At 43.7% G+C, this 20,954-nt stretch overlaps 1 protein-coding gene across 1 annotated transcript in view; it reads right to left on the minus strand.

Moving 5' to 3' along the window:
- Positions 1 to 5,955: 5,955 nt before the first annotated feature.
- Positions 5,956 to 20,954, minus strand: part of C1H8orf76 (chromosome 1 C8orf76 homolog) — a gene marked incomplete at its 5' end in the record, with an annotated part of 42,962 nt that continues 27,963 nt past the window's right edge. The window contains 6 exons of the mRNA XM_014870139.2: positions 5,956 to 6,245; positions 7,370 to 7,502; positions 10,353 to 10,870; positions 11,663 to 11,806; positions 14,196 to 14,291; positions 19,745 to 19,865. Of these exons, the coding sequence (XP_014725625.2) occupies positions 6,039 to 6,245; positions 7,370 to 7,502; positions 10,353 to 10,870; positions 11,663 to 11,806; positions 14,196 to 14,291; positions 19,745 to 19,865 (1,219 nt within the window). The remainder of the gene's footprint in view (positions 6,246 to 7,369; positions 7,503 to 10,352; positions 10,871 to 11,662; positions 11,807 to 14,195; positions 14,292 to 19,744; positions 19,866 to 20,954) is intronic.

Here is a 20,954-nt window from a genome sequence, read left to right on the forward strand (position 1 = left end):
CAGGATCTCATCTGGGCTTTGCTGAGGCTTTGTTGAATTCCCCTGCTGCCCTCCTATTTTGTCGGAAGATGATCTAGGTGGGGCTAACAAGCTTACATAAATGTAGCCTGTACCAACCTCCAAAATATTTACAGAAGTGAATTTCTAATTAAAAGTGATTTTTTTGGGGATGTTTCGACTTTTTTAGAATGGGAGGACCTGTGGAGGGCAGCAGGAGCCTCCAACGGGTCCCAGCAAAGCCCAGGTGAGGCCTCAGTGCACTATGGAGGGCAATTAAGTCCCTATGTGGGCCCCTGCACAGCCTAAGAAAAGCCCCAGGGCTTTCTGGAGGGCAACTCTGCCATGTCAGAGCACCACTGGTGGTGACAGCAATGAGCACGCTCCTGTCAGAGCTGGTTCTGTGCATGTCCTCACCACGGGGAGCAGAGAGCAGGCAAGTGCCACTGCCCAAGGAACTGTTATGCACCAGGAAAGGATGTTTTGCAGGGCAGCAGGAACCCACAGCTGCCTCTGTGTTCACACCCTGGAACTAAGCTGGATGAATAGGCTGGGCTTGGCCAGGGTTTTCCAGAGTGTCCCTTTGTCCCTTTCCCAACCAGAACTAGCCCTGCAGGTCTTCCAGCTGGTGTCCTGTGAGCAAGTGCTGCCCATTAAGGTGGTTTGGAATGTGCATCCTGGTGCCCAGACATACAACTCCTACTGGGTCCTACCAGCAATTGCTGCTCACACTGGAGGCACCCAGAGGAGTCTGTGCTCAAGGACATTCCCTGTGCTTGCTGCCTGTGAACCTGGAAGCATTTCACTGATTGTTTCTTCCCCAGGCTGCTTCCAGTCACCTGAGACTTCACCTGACTTCCATGACTTCGAATATCATAAAGAATGGCTTGGTGACTACACCAGCCAATTCCTTCAGGACTCTAGGACACATCTCACCAGGTCCCACAGACTTAGGTATGTTCAGGTTCCTCAGGTGCTCTCGACCCTGATCTTCTCTTACAGTAGGAGGGGCTTGGCTTCCCCAGTCCCTGCCTTGAGAGCCATCGACTCAAGAGGCATAAGAGGAGAAGTTGCCAGTGAAAACTGAGGCAAAAAATTCATTGAATACCTCAGCCTTCTCCATGTCCATTGTCATCAGTTTGCCTGTTCTTCCACAGGCAGCTGCTTGGTTTTGATTTGTTTTTTTTTCCTTTTCTTTGTGAGACAGACAGTTCCCTGTTCTTACCCCGTTATTCCTCCTAGAAAACAAAGACCATCCAGGTGTTACTCCTCCCTCAACCATTGCACACCATACTACTTCTCCTTTCCAAGGACCCTCACTAGGCCTGCCAACTGCACCTTCGTTCCTGGGGAGGTGACAGAGCAACAGATCTTGGAAATTATTTCCAACTTGTCCTGTAATGGACAATAAGGTGATGGCAAATAGTGAACAGGGACTGGCTGGATGAGGCAATTCTGCCTTACAATGTATCACATAGGAGGCGAGAAGGCCAGCTGACTCACATCAAAAGAACCTCCCCAGGGCCAGTGCTGGGAGGGTCTCCCCTCCAGCATTCCAGCCACTCATCCTCACACAGAATTACATCCAGCTTGATGGCAGTCCTGAAGCACTGTCAATTTTCTTCTCGTGTTCCAGAATTTCTGTCACCAGTGAACCCCATTTTACCTTACCTATTGAACCCCCTGATGACTGATGCTGTCCCCAGTTTTAGGACCTTCCCAGGAGTGTGGACACTGCAAGGACAGTTGGGTGAACTCACCCACTACTGGCTGTGTCATATGCCATCACCACACTCACCAGGTGGAGAGCCCTCAGAGTCTCACCTGGGTTTCCAGATTGTTATCAAAACGGGTTTGCTTGCGTTTTTCATCTAGCTTGTGTATCCATACCAGAAAGAAGGCAGGAGAAGTTGGCACTACCTAAAACCCCTTTGCTGCTGCCAGCAATAAAGCTCTAAGCTGGGAGCACTAGCAGGACTCCCTGTTGCAACCCTTGATTCCTCATTTTTACAATGACTACTTGCTGATGAAAATAAAGAATAAATATTTTTTTGTTTTCCTTTGTTTCCTTGTGCAGCCTTTGCTTTTTCTCTATTAAACTGCCTTTATTGTGAACCACAGGTCTTTTTTTCATCCACCTTACTTTCTCCTTCCCTGTGGTGCTGGGGGGGTGATAGAGTGTCAGGGTGGGCACCTGGCAGCAGGCCAAGGTCAACCCCCCAGCCAGTGAAAAGATGACAGGTTTTAAATTGAAAGAGGGTAGATTTAGACTACACACAAGGAAGAATTTTTTTTATGATTAGGGTGGTGAGGCACTGGAACAGGTTGCCCAGAGAAGCTATGGATGCCCCATCATTGGCAGTGTTGAAGGTCAGGTTGGATGGGGCTTTGAGCAACCTGGCTGAGTGCAAAGTTCCCTGCCAACCCCCCAGGAAGGAAGGTTGGAACTGGATGATCTTTGAAGTTCCCTTCCAACCCAAATCATTCGATGATTCTGTGATGAAAACTGTATTAACGTTACTAATTACAGCACTAATGCATTCCCTCACCTCAAAGCCAGCAGCATTCAAACACTCAAGATAAGATACACAATGGTGTTTGTAGACAGTGCTCATTTCAGGAGCATCAGAAACAGCAGCAGAGGGTCCTTCCCAAAGCACCTGCACCACAAGCAAGTGTTAAAATAACAAAATCAAACCTCAGTAACTGTTAATGAATTCTCACTTGCAATTTGCAATACTAAAATTTGCTGTTTCATTCAGAATGGAGTACTGATGCACGTACTAATACCAACAATAATGTCATAAAAGTCAAATCATTAAGAAATCTATTACAGGCAGATGTAAAATTATGCAGAAGGTAGATGCAACAATGAAACATTCAATGCAAAATGGAAATGCAAAGTCCCTCCTGAGACATGATCAGAAACAGAAAACTGGAGTTAGAAGAGGCACAAAAAAGGGAGAGGCAGGCCAAAAAAGGAGGAACCAAAGTAGCTGAGATGAGAGATAACCAGGCAAAAAGGGACAAAGGAACATTTTATAGCCCAAGTGCAATAAACGCTGGTTATTTGGAACAGCAACTTTGTGACACATTCAGAATAGCATTCATCTTCTTTTCTTTGCAGTAGTTAAAACTAACATTTTTGTTTTATTGTTATGTTTTAGAAAATGCTGCCTACTCTTAAGAGCTACACTTGTCTTTAACTCCTGGAGCCAGTGGGGAGTTTACCTTTGTGTTCCCAGTTTAAGAAACAATGTCAAGTCAAACAATCCGCACAGACAACAAAAAGTTTCCAAATCACCTTGGCTAGCTACTGTGTATTTTGGACATCTCAGTGGCACAATGACAAAGTTTGGCAAGTATTTAATTTGCTGCTAAAACAGTTCCAATGCTATTTGTGAAGCCAAATGATTTGGTGAGTTTCCACTAAATGTCTATACAGACCTGTCCCACAAAAGCTGTGCTCTGATGTCCTAACAGCTGAGACAAAACAAATTACAGCCTTTTTATGTGGCCACTCATGACCTTTAGTTTAAGAATGAAGTGGGAGATGCCCACGTTTCATTTTTTTGCTGACATATTTTGCATTAAGCTTTGCACGTTTGCTGTCTTTGCTGTAAGATTCTCCTGTTGATGCCAACATTGTAATTAATTTACAACACATTGTGGACGGTCTCTTCTGAAGAATTACAACACCTCTTAGTCTTAAAAGCATCCCCAGCCCTCCAAGCGGGCTTCATGGCCACCTGACTACAGCGCTGCACAAACGCACACAAAAGTTTCCACCTAGCAAAGTGCACGCATGACTAAACCAAATCTTCTGTGGTACATGATGAGTGCACTAATGCTCACCCAAGGATACTTGCCAAGTCATCATCTTTTGTAACCAGCTGACCAGGATGTGGTTTAATCGCATTAACTCACCAAACTATCAAAAGTAATTTGATGTGGCTGAAGGCAATATTCCACTTTTCTGGAGAAGTTTCAGTCAACTTAGCAGAGGGCTAAAACCACACCAAGGGTTCAATCTCTTCATCAGTCACGCAGATGAAGGGATTGAGTGCACCCTCAGCAAGTTTGAGGTGACACCAAGCTGAGTGGAGCAGCTGACACACCTGGAGGATGGGATGCCATCCAGAGGGACCTGGACATGCTCAAGAATCTCATGAGGTTTAACAAGACCAAGTGAAAGATGCTGCACCTGGGTCAGGGCAATCCCCGGAATCAATCCAGGCTGGGGGATGAACACATCTCAGCCCTGCTGAGACCTGTGGGTGCTGCTGGAAGAGAGGCTGGGCATGACCCAGCCATGGGCACTTGCAGCCCAGAAAGCCAAACCTGTCCTGGGCTGCATCTAAAGCCCCGTGCACAGCAGGGTGAGGATTCTGCCACTCTGCTCTCCTCTGCTGAGACCCCACCTGCACTGCTGCACCCAGCTCTGGGGTCCTCAGCACAGGAAGGACATGGCCCTGTTGAAATGAGTCCAGAGGAGGCCACAGAGATGTTCAGAGGAATGGAGCACCTCTCCTATGAGGAAAGGCTGAGACAAGTGGTGCTCTGCAGCCTGGAGAAGGGTCTGGGGAGATCTCATTGCAGCTTTTCCATACATAAAGGAGGATACAAGAGAGCTGGAGAGGCACTTTTTACAAGGGCCTGGATTCACAGGGCAAGGGAGAATGGATTCAAACTTAAAGAGCGCAGATTTAGACTAGATATTAGGAAGAAATTCTGCTGTGAGAATGGTGAGACACTAGAACAGGATGCCCAGAGAGATCTACTGGAAGGTGTTCGTGCCTGTGGTAGTGGGGTTGGAACTAGATGATCTTTAATGTCCCTTCCAATCCAAACCATTCTAAGATTCATGACAGGTTCCCTAATCAGTATCTTAAAGCTTTAAAATTCATCTGAAAGTAGCAGATTCATGGTGAATCATCATTCAATTGTGAATTATTTAAGGTTTTGGCACTATTTAAGACTCCAGCAAGAAAACACAGGAACACATTAAGAAAAGAGGCAGCAAAGTATGTCTAAGAGACTCCTGGTTTTATACTACATCCATTATAGAACACATTTACAGAAAGCTACAGAAAAATTAAGCCTCACATTTTAAGAGAAGATGGGGAAGAGCACATCATGTATGTCTGAAATGTAAACTATTTCAAGTGAAAGAAACTACAGGAGGATCTTTGCCCTCGTCTAGATGCCCAAAGCACAGAGCACCAGTGCTTGAGAAAGCAAAGTGAAGTGTTGTCACTGTCAAATGAAAGCACAACAGAAGGAGCTGGATGAGGCAGAAACAACACTGCCAGTTTTCACAGCAAAGATCTTCCTTGCAGGCTTCTACAAAGGATATGATCTGACTAAACATTCTTCAGCACATATAAACAACCTTGTCAGTTTTTCTCCTTCTCATCTAAGCACACTGAACACAAGGCTATGGCTTGTTGATGCCTGCAACAAACACTTGGCTTCAAAAAGAGAAAATCTCCTAGTTTTAAGTTAAATATTTATTACCTAGATTTCTTTACTAAAATATATGGAATTACTATTATTGACAATTTCTCAGCATAAATGTATTTGAGATTTCTAACTATCCATCTCTGAACTGGAAATCACTATAATGTTAATCAAGAAATATTAAATTACTTAAGAAAATGGCTAATTCCATGGCTCTAAAAGCAACAATCTTGGTATCTAATTTGATACCAAGAAACTTTCAAATTGGACATCAGAAAGGAAGCTTCCATCTCACGAGCACTGCAGGTCTCAACTCACAGGCACTTCAAGCACAAATTGGTGAGGATTATGATGGAAAACTACCTCTTAAAGTTTGATTTTACACTGTGTTCCTTATAATTTTAAATTCAAACAAATCAGTGAACAAAGAAAAGGATCCAAAGTTAAGAGTTTAAATACGGAGATTTATATCTATTCTTAATAGAAATACAATAAGAATTCTTAAAAAATATAATATGAATTTTATTGCATGTATCATACCATAATCATTTGGAGACATAAGAATAAATACAACAAAACATCTATGATACTGAAGGTGGGAGATAAATATCTGAATAAAATTGTCTGTCAAAGTGACATACATCATCTTGGAGATTACCAAACCATTTGATTTCAAATTCCATGACTGAAGCAGTTATCAGTGATGACAATGCTGAAGAGCCTATGCATTTTACCTCACCCTGAAACTCCTCTTTTAGTTTTTCTGGTATAAGATCCTGCCCCATAGCCTGCAAAAAGAATAATAAAGAAAGGAATCAAGAAAATAATTTGCAGGAAAAAAACCAAACAGTAAACATGGCATTAATAACAGTCTTTGCAGGCAAAGCCCTTGTCACATGATCCACACACCATCCTGGAGAAGTTTCAAAGCCATGATGAAATTGCCTACCTTGGCATTCTGCATTCAGGGAGAGCTGAGACCAAAGCTCAGTGCTGCACAACCCCTCCAGTTTCTGGCTGCACTTGCACAGGGGGTTTCACTCTGAATAGCAGCAGAAATCTCAATGCCAGCTCTGCATTCAGTACTCACCTTGCATCAGAATCAACACTGAATTCCTGGGGCATGTGCAGGCAAGGGAAACAAAGAGAGAAGTTTCTTTTCCCAGCCTTTCTCAACACTGAGGTAGCCTGTGTGCTACTGCCCTCTCATGGATGCCTTTACTGCGACTGCCTACAGCCCAGCAGTGGCTTGGCTGTCACTAACTTAAAGCTGTAATGCTGACAACAAAGTTAGAATCTTGCTGGCTTCATTTTACATATCCTAATATTCATTATGATAAAAGTCAGAAGCTCTTTAAATAGCACTAAAAATGTTTAATCTCTATGAAGAGATTAAATGCAATATTGCTCTCCGCTATTATTTTTTTAAAACTAGAACCCAGTACATTAAACAAAACAAAGAAATGCAAAAGAAAGTCTCTGGCTTTTTCCGGAAATATTTAGTACTTTTTATGCAACTGTTTAATACTGCTGTGGCCATCAAAGTAATTTTCACTTCTATTTCAAACTAATGATTCACTTTGGGGCATCTAAAATTCCTGAGATAAAATGTGTACCCCAGGAAATGCACAGTGCTGATGCATCTGCAAATACAAGTCCAGTGAGAAACTTAACAACAGTGCACATTCCTGAAAGCAGAATCTCAGCAGATCAGAGATCCACCTGTGTGACACAGGCCAGGGCTGTACAGGCACCTCTGTCACTTCCAGACTGCACGCTGCCAGCAGCCCGCCCCAGCTAATTCCCCGTGCTTCCTGGCACAGTTAATTAGCTCAGGGGAGTGTCACGCTTTGAGGACAACCAGCCCACTCTTGAGAACTGAGACCCTGCACACAATGAAGCATCCTCTTACTTTGGTCATCAACAGCAAGGAGTTTTCATCGAAACCAAGAAGAGCCACTTTGTCATCAATTTCTTTTTGATCTTTTCTGTTATTTTCTAGCACAAAGGACAACTGTTGTGACTCGGTAAGCTGAAGTAAAAGCCTGGAATGAGAAAGACAGTTAAAAATTGGCACAGCTGGAAAAAGAGTAAGTCACCAGACCTAAAAACAACCAAAATGTTTAATACTTTAATTAACACTTTTAATACTTTAAATCAGCCCTTCTTGACTTTTGCCTATTGCGAAGACGTCAATATATCTGTTTCCATCTACCATGGATATTGTTTATCTGTGCTATAGAACTACTGAGAAGTATTTTTGAAAACCAATATGCCAACAGCTCTGGTTGCTCTATGCAAACATTTTTGTCCCCATATATTCATCACACCATTCAAAAGTGAGGCTTGGACCTGTGAGTCATCACGTCTCTCTGTCCTTACTACAGCCTAACAAAGACAGCAGCACATTGTTGCCTATGGAACCTAAAGAGGTACAAATGTGAGAGTTTGGACAAATATCAAAATCCTTCCCACACAGGCCAATCCTGGATTATTTTCTAAAAGCATTCACCAGTTTTATGCTCCAGGCAGTGCCCCAGAAGTCACAATCATGAATGGTGAAGGTTACACTCTGCTCATGATAGAGGTTGATGTCATGCAGGGCCCCATCACCAACTGCTCAACCAACAAGAACAGTGGCAGTTTCCAGAGTCCCCTTTATACAAGGACTGTAAAAGAGGTCAGCCGAGAAAATATGCAGGTGTCTATAAATTTGTCTCAAATCCACTGTCAGATTAACAGTATTATGCTTATTTTACACTTCTAGGAACATAGAGACATATAATCTCCTGTAAACTCACTGAAATTCACAATAGGCGTTATTGCAAAGATAATTATCACTTTTAGAGAATACACTAGAGTCTAGAGAAGGGCCACAAAGGTGATCAAAGGCCTGGGAAGCCTTGCCATTTGGGAACAGGCTGAGAGAACTGGATTTGTCCAAACTTGAGACAAGAAGGCTTAGGGGAGACCTCGTCACCATGTTTCAGTATTTAAAGAGTGGCTGCAAAGAAGATGGAGACTCTCTTTATACAGGGAACCACATGGAAAAGATGAAGGACAATAGGTATAATGTTAATTCTGGGGAGATTCCAACTGGACACAAGAGGAAAGTATTTCACAATGAGATCAGTCATTGGAATAATCTCCTCAAGAAAGCTGTGGATTTCCCAGTGTTGGACATTTTTTAGATTCAGCTAGACTGGGTGCTGGGCCATCTTGCCTAGATCATGTTTTTGCCAAGAAAGGATGACCCTTGTGGTCCCTTCCAATCTGGAATTCTATCATTCTACAATATCTAACCAAGGCATCATTAGAACTTAGCAGTGTTGTTACTGAAAATGTGTTTAATTCAAACTTTATGCAAAAAGAAAAACAACAAGATTTTTTATCCCATTTACTGAAGTGAAGCTGGCGTTATAATAATGGTGTGCATATTTAAGGAAAAGACAAGATCTGAGATGAAAACTTTCATTTGAATATTATAGACATCAACATTTTAAAACTTCACTGAATTTACAGATGATTTGTTGGTTCCAAGTAAAAATGGAAAGTATTTTCAATTTATAAAGTATTTTTGTTTCAAAATTTGCATCAACATGGTATAAAAAAGAATGAAATTTCAATTAAAATTAAATAAAAAAACTCCACTTTTCCCCCAAAACTATGAGAGTCAATTATTCATGATGCATTACCAGAGACCCTTATTTCCTACAAAAAGCAACACTAATATCCCTTTTTTCCAGGTGTAACTTATCCTGCACATACACTTATACAACATCTACATCCCACTTAGAATCCAACAGACCTGAAAATATTAGACAACCTGCATAAGCCTTGGGCAGGGGAGAAGCTTATCTGGGACAAGTGTATCTGCAAATGTAAACCACAGTAATACTCTGTGAAACTGTGCAGCCAAGCAAAGAAATGTTACCATTTACAACAGTCTCAGTTCTGAACATACACACTGAAACGAGCAACACAAATTATTAATATAAACGTACCTTCAATATTCAGTATCAGTACTAAATCAATGAACTTATTCAATTAAAGTCTTCATCTCTTAGTCTGAGTACAATTAAGAGCAACTATTTGGGATTTTTTCATTTCTTAAATCTTGCCCCAGCAGGGCAGTTATAAAGTGTTCTCTGTAAACATTTCTGGACATTCATAAGATGACTTTAAAAACATTCCATGACTGATACATTACTGAGAGGCAAGAGGGGGAAAAACCATCCAAGATTATTTTAACAAAACCAGTTCCTAATTATCTCTTTGAAAATTTATGTTTTGGGGATTTCTGCTGTATGCAAGAGTTTTAGGAAGAGGGAAAAGAAAAGGAAAGAACATTTTTAATGAGCCCTGTCAATCAGTTGTCACGGAGTTCATTTTCCAGCCTCATCCATTATGCAGATTGGGGTATTATTATAAAATACATTTTCACTCAAGCATGAGGCTTCAAGCAAATAAGACAGGTGGCACTCACAGAAGGAAGACTGGCTATGCCTTCCCTTTGGGGCACTTCTGCTACTATATCTTTAATACCAGACCAGCGAACAGCAATGGTCTAGCAGGAGCATTTGTTGAAGAACAGACCCTTTTGTACACAATTACTTGAAAAGATTCACATTATAAGCTCATTAAAAAATTCATTACTTCTTAACTGTGTGTGACACTAGTATACTCTTTCCACTCAGACTCTTCACAGCCACCACACTAAGTAGATTTGGCTTTTTAGATCTGAAGTAACAGGAGGGTGCTTCTAAGTTAGTGTTGCCAACTCTGAAACAAGCATTTAAATTGAAAATGCAAGCTGAAAACAACTGGGAAAAATATGCTTTACATTGTTCTTGACAGAGAGAACTTAATATTATTCTAAGAATACTTAGAATTACCTTGCTCTGATAAACGAGGCACATGCTTTTATCCCAACTTTCTTTAAAATGTTCTGCTTCCAGGACGTGGAGTCTGCGCTTTTCTCTTTGTCTGTCCGTTCCAGTTCTCCTGAAGTGTAGAGGAATTCTTTCACCACTTGGGTGCTGGGACAAGTCACTGCATTCTCCCCATTTGTTTCTGCAACAAGGCTGAAACAAGGGCTTTCTTTCTGGCCATCTGATCTGTGAGACTGCAAATTAATCTCTATTCCAGTCGATGTTTTGAAACTGCTGTTACTTACACAAACCTCTTCAGACTGATTTAGATTTGCTTCTGGAATGACCAATGAAGACAAATTCTGTAAAAGGCTCATATAAGCTTCAGCAAGTAACTTCCAGAACCAAGGATTGAAAGGATGTAAACAGATCAGTTGCTGCAGACACATAATCTTTTTTTCTACATTTTCCAGACCCTGGTAAATGGAAAACTGCAGGTTGAGAACCGTTGTTAAGTGATCCGTGTTAGTAGCGCTGTTTCTCTAGAAACGAAAGATAATAGATCAAAAACAGGACTAGAACAGAATCATCCTTCAGAGCCTAAGAAAATGTCTCCCTAAATAATGACATACAAATATCACAAGGTAATTTTTGTACTGTACAAAATGGTGCTCTTAATTTAAAATGATACAATGGGATACAGATCTTGCATAATCAAGCTGACAGCATTCCCTCTAGCTGCCCTGTCACAGTCTGAGAGGCAAAAAGATCCGAAATGCTGTCATTTGTTTATTTGCATTCAGAGTGTTCTACAGCTGCCCTTCTTTGCAGCATAAATACCTTTTATATAAAATAAAAAGAATCAATAATATTCTAGCAGACTTCAGAGTCTCTGGACTTTTTCCTTTATGGGAAAAACTCAATTTGTGGCTAGATACTCTTCTTGGTGGCAGTTTGGCAGCAAGTATATGGAAAAGAAAGGGAGTTTTGAACTGTCACTTGTATAGTGGAAAGATTTAAACACTCATTTATTCCCTTTCTTATAATTCCTATTACATTGCATTAATTCTGCCTGGCAGAGCATGATATTTAGTCCCTTCCAGGACTACCAGTTTCCCTGCACAGGGAGCTCATTGTGGTACAGGGTGTTCCAGTTTCTAAAGAGTGATTATATCTGCAGTGACAGTTACCCTCTGTTTACCAAATACTCTGAGCACTGAACATCCTGAAGGATTATACACATGAAAATTATTTTTCCAGAAAATGGTCTGTATAAAAGAACTAGTGGCAATATTTTCCTGTTCAAAGCCTAAAAGAAAGACTTCATTATTTACCATTTTTTCTGCAATATCCAGAGCCTCCTTGTGCCTTCCTAGGCGAGATAAACACCGAGCCTGGCCCTCCTGCACATCACGTCTCATTGCAATGTTGCTGGCAGGTAAGAGTAGCAGGCAATCTGAATATTCACACAAGGCTTTCTAGGAGTGTGGACAGGAAGAAAAGCCAACAGGGAGAGATTTGCATTTAAAAGCAAGCCTGACAGCACATTTTTTTTATGATTACAGTGACAAAGGGAATTCAGAACCTGAAGTCCGTATTTGCATTTCTCCAGACTCAACTACTACCTGTGTGAGCAAGAGACAAGGCCTCAGTACTACACAGCAAGTCTAGACGGTGATGAGCAGCCTCAATTCTAACTCATGTTTAGGCCCAAGCAGGATTCACCACACATCTGTCCACCTCTCTCCCACCATGCCTGATCCAGAAGAGATCATCTACTGACCTGGGTAATATGTGACACAAGGCACCATTAATCTGAGTGCTCACCCTAAATCTGTGGGACTTTGTTTTCAAACCATGACATTCTCCATGAGAAGGTTTGAACCTGCGAGTACTTCACCTCAAATAGTCAGTAAGTCAGAGAATACCACAAGGAAGGTGAATCTCCATTGTTCCTGTAGGCTGGTTTTAATGTACTTGAAATAAATATTAATTGGGCTAAGGAAAAAGGCAAGAATGAGCAATACTTCTGCAGCTTAATGCTCAGGGCACTCACCAGGACTCCAATTAACATTTAAATACATTAAATTAAGTATTCAGTGAAGCTAGGTCTAGAATTTTGATTTCTCTCCCTTTGTGTAAGTGCTCAGAGTGAAGACTAAAGAACAGTGCTCATTCTCCCATCTCTCAAAATGCATATTTAATTATTCCTTGCAAACTTTAATGGTTCTAACAGCAAGAGCTTCTAAATACCCTAAATACTTCCTAGCAAAACGGCTGAAATATTTCTCTTTCCTGAAGCTGAGTTCACATTCATTCTTAAGCAAAAGACAGAGCTCCCCTTTGCCCAGTGCATGCAGCAGCCACTGGTGAAAATGGATCAGAGGGTTGAGGACAACCCTGTTTGCCTTGTTATGCGACAAAGGGACATAATCTGGCAAGGTTCAGGCATTATGAATCCCAAGCACATTCTACAGCCATCTATAGCCTAAAAACAGGCACAGTTTATATCACTGCTGTCCTTGACATTTCCTATCAAGTGACCTATCCTGAAGTAAAAAAACTGACAATGAGAAAAGAGATTACTGTCCCTATTTACATATTTCCAGCCCCCTTTCTAAGGTCAATGCTTCCACATCAGTAATTTTATGTGCAATCAAGCTCTGGTTCTTGTTCCACCAGTGATCTAGGTTAGCAATAAAACTGAAAACAGTTCTAATATTAATCACTGCAACAGAAAAGAGTTAGGAAGTAATGGATTGTTCTACTTAGCAGATCTGAGAAGGTGTTTTTCTCTCCTGATTGGGAACCACAACAAGGAGAAATCTGCTTTTCCTGGGGGTCAGCAGCTACATCTGACCACAGCCTGAGGCAGCTCTGCTATCAGCACCCTTTTATGAATCCCTTCAGGGTATCTCAGCTGAGACAGGGCTGCAGTGGTGCTGAAATAACATTAGGATCAGTGCAAACTGAGGTACAAAAAGATCTACAAATCCAACGGGCAAGGCAAAGGAGTAGAGTCAGCAGTCATCTGGAGTGCTTTGAAACCACCTAAGTTGTAATGCAAACCATAAGCTGGAAGAAGAAGCTACACCAGAAACAAGGCCTAGAGATGCTGATTTCAATAAGGAAACAAGGTAATTAAAGACTAGATCCTGCAACTAGGACTGCAAAAGGCAGGAGAGCATCGCTGATGAGGAATGCGGCTCAGGGCGTACAGAGTGAGGAAAGGTCTGGGACCACCGCGGGCAGGAGCAAACACGGGCAAAGGTACAAGGCAAAGGCCTTCTGGAGCAAGCGGAGGCGGCAGAGACCTGGCACAAGTCATGCAGAGACATCTCCGCGACTGCAGGAGCCTGACAGCCACTGCAGCTTTCATCGGACAGCGGGGGGAGCTCTGAGAAAGGTGACTCGCAGCCGCGTGGTGCCAGCGATCTGACAGTCTTTGTGGGACACAGCATTACCCCAGGCGCTGAGAAACCCACACGCTAAACTCTGACCATGACTTTCCCGGCGACAGAAACCCGCTCTGCTCACGGCCGAACTGCTGCGATGTGCCCGCCTGCCTGGATCAGTTCCGGGGCAGCGCCGCGTTCCTGCCCGGTTTGCTCCGGGCTGACTCCCGGATGGATCGTGGCAGAACACCGATCTGCACCGCGGCCCGGCTCAGCCCGGGGCTACCACGCGTTCAGCACGAACCAGGAGCGGGATTAACCGCGGCACGTGTGTTTCATGCATAATGTACCGGACCCGCAGGCCGTGGTACATCACATACGTTCACTCTGGCTCAGAATACTGGGGACTGCAGGATCGACCCAGTCCGTGTCCCCACAACTTCCCCGGCCCGAGCGAGCGCCCTGCAAATACCTCGAAGTCCCGCTGCCGGAACGCCCAGTCCGCCCGGAACTTGCTGCCCGTGACCCCGCCGGCGCCTTCCCCGCCGTCATCCGCGCTGTGGAACCACTACGGGGACACAGAGCACACAACAGAGCGCACACACAGCCGTCAGCAGCGCTCTGGAACCACTGCGGGCACACAGAGTCCACAAAGAGCCCACACAGAGCCCACACAGCCGTCACGGGCCGCGGAACCACTGCGGAGACACAGAGCCCACACAGAGCCGTGACCGGCCGCGGAACCACTGCGGCCACACAGAGCACACACAGAGCCGTGACAGACCAAGGAACCACTGAGGGCACACAGAACATACACAGAGCCGTCAGGGGCCGCGGAAGCACTGCGGGCACACAAAGCGCACACAGAGCCGTCACGGCCCGCCCCGCCCCGCCGGCCGCCCCAGCTCCTCACGCGGGGCTCGCAGTGCCTGGCGCCGCTCGCAGCCCCGTCCCCGCCGCGCTCCCGCCGCTCCCGGCTCGGCGCGAACAGGGAATCCTCGAACTCCGGACCCAGCGCCGGCTCCATCGCCGCCGCCGCTCCCGCCGGCCCCCGCGCGGGGGAGGAGTTCGGTTACCGCGCACCGCAAGGGAAGTGATTCCAGTAAAGAGCTGAACGAGGGTCCCGCGCCTTGATAAATTAACTGCGTAATTGTGGAGGTGCTCTGTTAGCATCCCGTCCTTGTGACTTTGCATCGGGTGATGGGAATGTGTTTTGGTAACTTTTCCATTTGGTTTCACTTCTGTCTCAAAGCAGAAAATGTATAACCTGCTCTAGGTAACCCTGCCTTGGCAGTGAGTTGGAGTAGATGATCTCCAGACCATTCCAACCCTAAAAATTCTGTGATTCTGTGAAATTTCAGTCTTTCCACGACAGGCTTTCCCAGAGCACCCTACACTGTGCTATGGGGAACGGGGACACAACTGATCCTAGACCTCCTTCAGGATGTCAAGACTGAGGCACCCCGCTGCTCGGAGAGCTCTGCATGCCCCGGCTGCCTGCCCTGCCTCCTGGTACTACTGTGCACAGTGTGCTTTGTTCTAAGGGTACTGCTCTGCTGTTTCCTCTCTCCAGTCCGACCACCCTGGAAGGTCCATTTTGTCCCATCTAATCACCACACAGGTTTGGGGAAGGTGAGATGAAAAGTCATTCCTTAGCCTGCATAATGGATTAATGAACTTGTCTATACCAGAACACCTTTTGAGGCCAAAGCACTGCTTGTACAGGTGATTTTAAAGGTTTCCTTCTAGTAGACATGTAAAAGATGTGGTTTGCTTTTGTTAGGGTTTTTTCTTCTTATGTGTTTAAAATACTCTTCTATACCAGCAGAGCTGTGACTGGATGCAGCACGACCTGGCATAAATGCTAGGATAGAAACTCAACTTTGGTAGTTGAAATTGATCAGAAAAATAAAAGCAGATTGATGTTTCTTTTGCTTGTAAACTTGCTGTTTGGCCAACAAGCCCTCCAGCACAGAGGAAACTTTGGCATTCAAGTCTTGAGAGAACCAGGAGTTTGCTTGACGTGCTTCAGTCTTTCTGTTAAAAGTATCAAGGTAGGTGAGGTCAGTCACTTGTATATGCACATCAAAGCTCCCTGACTTCCTCCTGCCTGCAGACCAGGGCAGACAAAGCACACGGGGGTCAGACTGTGGAGGTTGGCACAAGTGTCTGCAAAGTTTCAGCACCTGTAGTGCTCCTCACATACACTGGACACACACGTTCCCTTTCCCCTTACTCCAGGACTGCAGGTCACACTGCAACACTCTGGTCTGATGAACAAGGCACAAAAATCCAGAAAGACAAATAAGCACAAATCAAAAAGAAGAAAATCCAAAAAAAGAAACACGAGTAATCAAAGTGAAATATGGCCACAGCTCAAAGGAAAACACAAAAAGCAAGGCATTCCCAGGGGCAAATCCCACAGTAGCTGGTTGGCTGCCAGCTTGGATTGCAGAGTCCTCCAGGGCTGGGGGTTTCGACCATAGTTTCTTCTGAGGATACCAACATGGTCTACAAAAGGCTCTGTGTTGCAATGCAGAGAATGCCTTTGTCTGGTAAATCAGTGATACCAGAGCCATGATTCCCGAGTGCCACACAGGGGGCCTAACAGCTGACTGTATGGTTTCAGTTGTAAGTCATGGGCAGAGTATTGCTTCTCTTCATTTCTTCTTTGCCTGGCTCTCTCCTGCCCCTGCCTCCCCTCAAGACATTTAAAAAATTCCTCATATATTAGTTACAGAAATGAAAAAAATGCAACTTTAAGAATTAATCCCTCTGCCTTGTCAGCACTGGAGGTTTGCTCAATTTCTCCCCTAAGATCCAAGTAACCAGTGTAGCTGCCAGAATACAATTCTCACTGTACTTAAGTAAAGCTGTTTGCCCGACTTTGCATGGCATAATTTGCCTTGATGCTGTTAGTCTTGGCTTCACAGAGGAGAAAACATAATTTCTAGAAGTGGCAACTTTGAGGGGGGTCAGAGATACATGAGCCCTGCAAAGCCAGTGCTGCTGCAGTTGCTCTGTAGGCAGCTTCAGGGATAAAAAGAACCCATAGATTAATCTCTCCTTAAAGGCAGCCAAGGTTCTACTTCACTGCCAGCCACCAGCTTGGCACATGAACACTGGACCAATAAAAATGGGCTCCAGTAAGTTGTGGCCTCCAAGCGAGTTCCTGCCATCAGCAAAGCCATTGTGGCTGCTCACACGAGCATGCCTCGTTAGGCAGCAGTGAGGGGCTGTGACCCAGCTTCACCCTGGGTGAGCAGGGGCAGGCAAGGGGGAATTGGCCAGTTGAGCTTCATCTTGCAGTCAGGGTGAGCCCAGAGACAGCCCAGGTTGTGAACACAACTTCAGCAATAGGCAGGGTTTTTCCACACTGTCCTATTGCTTGAATCTTCTGGCCAGGAGAAGAAAATGCAGCATGGAAGACAGAGTTTGTCTAATGCCCTTCTCCCCATTTCCCTGTCTACTCTGAGGCAAAATTAATTCAGAAGAATCCTCCTCCAGTGTTTCTTTAATTACTGATGTTGTTATTTGTATTGTGATAGCCTCCATGGGTCCTAGCCACAGTCCAGCCACTCTTATGCCAGCATACAGATACACCACAAAGGCTTCAGAGACCATCAAGCACACACAGCAGAAACAAGAAACCTCAATCCGCAATTAGGGCCCTATCTTGGTAGGCACTACCCACACACATTGGCCAGGAATAATGCAGCTCACATGGTTTTATTAAAATATACTGGAAAGCAGCTGCCTTTGGAAAAAAGCAGGATAGAGAGTAGTTCTCTCCTCAAAGCAAGAGAGCTGCCTGTAGTGAAGAGGCTAAGTAAGGCCCATGGGCAGCATTCCTCCTCCTCAGGGTGGCTCCTGAATTGTAATCCTGAATTGGATTCTTCCAGACACTGTGAAATATTCATACCTTGAAGAAGATTAGTTTTCTTGTTGGATAGTCATAACACACCCTCTTCCCTAAACACACTCATGAAAGGAGAAGAAAAGCAGCTCTTTATTTGCTGACATTGTCTCATTGTGTCCTTGTCTCTTACTTTTTATTTAGATTAAAAGTTCTTTACAGCAGAAACCATCTTTCATCTTCTTTGCATGGTGCCACACAAAAGGGGATATTGTCCATGACTACTGGGAGGGTAGTAAAAAGATTTCATGGTTTGGAGCAGACAGAGGTTATCACTACTACAAACTGCAAACAAAAAAAGTTCTGATGAGCTTAGATGAACTCTAGCATAATTTAAAATGATGACAGTAAGTTCTAGTTAGACACAACAAAAATTGAGTAGGGAGGTGAGGGGTGCCTGGTGGAAATCAGAGTGAACTGTTTGTTTTTAACAGAAGTCAAAAGCGTCTTAGGGGTCCTTAGGACAGAGAGGAGAAGATGCATCCCCCAAAAGATGGTTCATTTACCTGCTCTACCTTAAGACAGTGCAAGCTTTCAAGCCCCTGGCAAACAATATCAACTAGACCATAATCCATCCCCCTCAGGCCTCACAAAACCCAATAAAGCTGTTATTGCCAAAAGGATGCACTGCACACAGATGCGTTCAGCTATTAATGGGTTTTGCAACTATTTTCTGTCTAGTAGGATAAATGATGAGCAGAATGAGTATGACCTTGGGTTTGACCAGAAAGCTGTTGAAAAGAAAAGAGGAAAAAAGCTTTCTGGAAAGACAGAAAGAAAAAAGTTATCAAGTGCTAGAAAGAATCCTAAAGCAGTGATCTTCCGAGGCAAGCTTACACATTTCCAGTACTGATGTGATCCTGTGTCTGAATTGTTTCACTCAGCCATGTAGTACAAGCATTGAGGTTGTACCTTGATGGTTTGCAGAATACAAAAGTCATGGCTAAGAGTGGTAGCTCCAATATGCTCTAACTGGAAAAACAACCAACAGAGTCCCAAGGTTGGGCATGGTGAGGTTTGTATGCCTCCTTCTACACCCTTTTTTCATTTGTATCAGTTTTTCTGCAAACTGATTAATTTGCCCTGGCCACTGTTGCTTTATTTCTACTTGTGATGAAACCAGGCCACAGAGACCACAGTGAATTCATTACTTCTCTACGTTAAAACTTTCCTACTGCAGTTTTAAGGACTGGGCAGGACCAAGCAACACTGGTGGCAACTCCTCTAGGACACCATTTAAGACCTTTTTATAACAACATTGAATAAACTGAGCTGACTTACTACAATATTGCTGTCCAGCAGAAACAAAGAGAAACAAATCAAAAGAATTAAGAGAAAAATAAGCTACGCTGAAGAAATACACCCAGAGCTTCAGGCCTGCCCTCATAACTCACAGTTTTTTTCAGGCCTTGCTCTGTTTTTCCATATGGAGGCTGCCTCCACATGGGAAACAACCAAACTTTTGATTCTGCAGTGCCTCATTTCCCATACAGCTTTTGCACTGCTGGAGAGGACTAGTGGAAACTGTTATTAAATTTAGCTTCTATGTCTTCTTATTGCTTTACACGAGTAGCAGTGCCTGAAGGAAGTGTGAGTCACAGCAGAGGGAAAGCACTGCTCAATGAGCACATGCAAACAAAACACAGAAATCCATGATGGACTTTGCCTTTGTTCCCTTCCCCCAAAAATTGCATGTGAAATGCATTTAGAGCAAAGGAAACTGTAAAACATACATCAATTATGCAGTTTTTGTGGTATCTTTAGGAAAAATGATGATCCCCTTCCATAACAGCGCATCTGTGGGGCTCCATTTCTGCATGTTGTGGGTGCCAGGTGTGATACTTGCACAGAAATTCTTGCAGCTGGAATTAAATTAATCTGGAGGCTCTGGCCAGCTGCTGGAAACTCCAGAACCGAGAGCAGTTACAATTGCAATACTACTTGTACCATCTCTGGTTCAGAACACGTCATTATTACAGACTATTTTGTGGGCTCTCTTCCTTGTTAGTCCCTTAAGACATGCTTTACTGAAGTTACGTTTTTTTCCCTTTGGCTCTCATTTAGGAAAACTGAAGTTCACTAAGAGAATTACTGCCAACACTGACCTTTATTTTCACCCAAAGACACAAATCAACTAGGTGTGACACACACTTTCTTTCCCTTTTTCCATCTTTTCTTTCTTCTACCAAATATTTTAAGGTAATGAAGATCAACTCAGCACTGAACCTGTAAAGAAACACACATGGGAGAAAAATTAGTCGCAATGCTAGTAGTTCAATATTGTAGCAGTAGCAACATATATTAAAATATTTCATTTTACAGTTTTGAAGTGCAACAAGTCATTCAACCAACAAAAATGTTGGAAACCACCATCTATCTGAGACTAGGGACCTCCACCAGCAATATTCTAAAGCAACACCAAACCCACAAGGAACAATTTATAGAGGGGACTTTATAGTATACAAAGGAAAAAAAGGCAGTACACAAAGTGGCTTGGTATTTTAAATTTGCAAAAATAGTAGTTGATAGTATTGTTATGAAAACAAATGCAAGCTGAAAGATGCTGGGAAGAAGGGGCTGGGAAAGGGGAAATAACCTACAAGGCCAGCTGATCTCTTGTAAAAATACCTACTGAATTGCAGTATTTTGGAGTTGTTGGTAACACTGTGAACAAAAAAGATACCTTTAAAAAAAAGGTGACCGCATGCATGATCCAGTGCTTCTTGTAACTCCCTCATTAGCTGATGGATTCTTGAAAAGCATTCTCTTTTTTTACCTAACCAAGTAAAACTACTTGGCCAAACACCCAGCTGTGTTGACAATTCATGCTCATCTCCAGTCCTGTGCTTAGGTCACTACTTCAGCTAGAGATGTCATTTTTCAGACTAACATTAGCTAAAGCACAGGAACGACTCTCTTGCTTTAAACATCTTTTTCTTTGCTGGGGATACATGTGTAAGCACAATGCCAGCTCCTGCAGGAATATCGTAAGACTCAGGTTCCTCCAGTTGCAGCTCAACAGCTGGAATAGACGGGTGTGATGAGTCACACCAAAGCACGACAGTGGCACTGTCGCGGGCAGGGAGCAGCTGTGAGTGATGGCAGGTTGGGCTCACGGGAGAAGGACAGAGCTCCACACCAGCTCTTTCCTTAGACCCTTCTCATCTCAGGGAAAGACACGTGTTAAAACAACCTGTCCAACTGACAGTGACTTCAGTAAGGAGGTGCTTCCTACTCTTCCCACCCTGAATATTTTAAATGCCGTAATAAAAAGCATCTGCCATAATGGGAACAATCACGTGAACGTCCCTGGGC

The sequence above is a fragment of the Sturnus vulgaris genome, chromosome 1 (assembly GCF_052056855.1).
Source record: "Sturnus vulgaris isolate bStuVul1 chromosome 1, bStuVul1.hap1, whole genome shotgun sequence".
NCBI lineage: Eukaryota > Metazoa > Chordata > Aves > Passeriformes > Sturnidae > Sturnus > Sturnus vulgaris.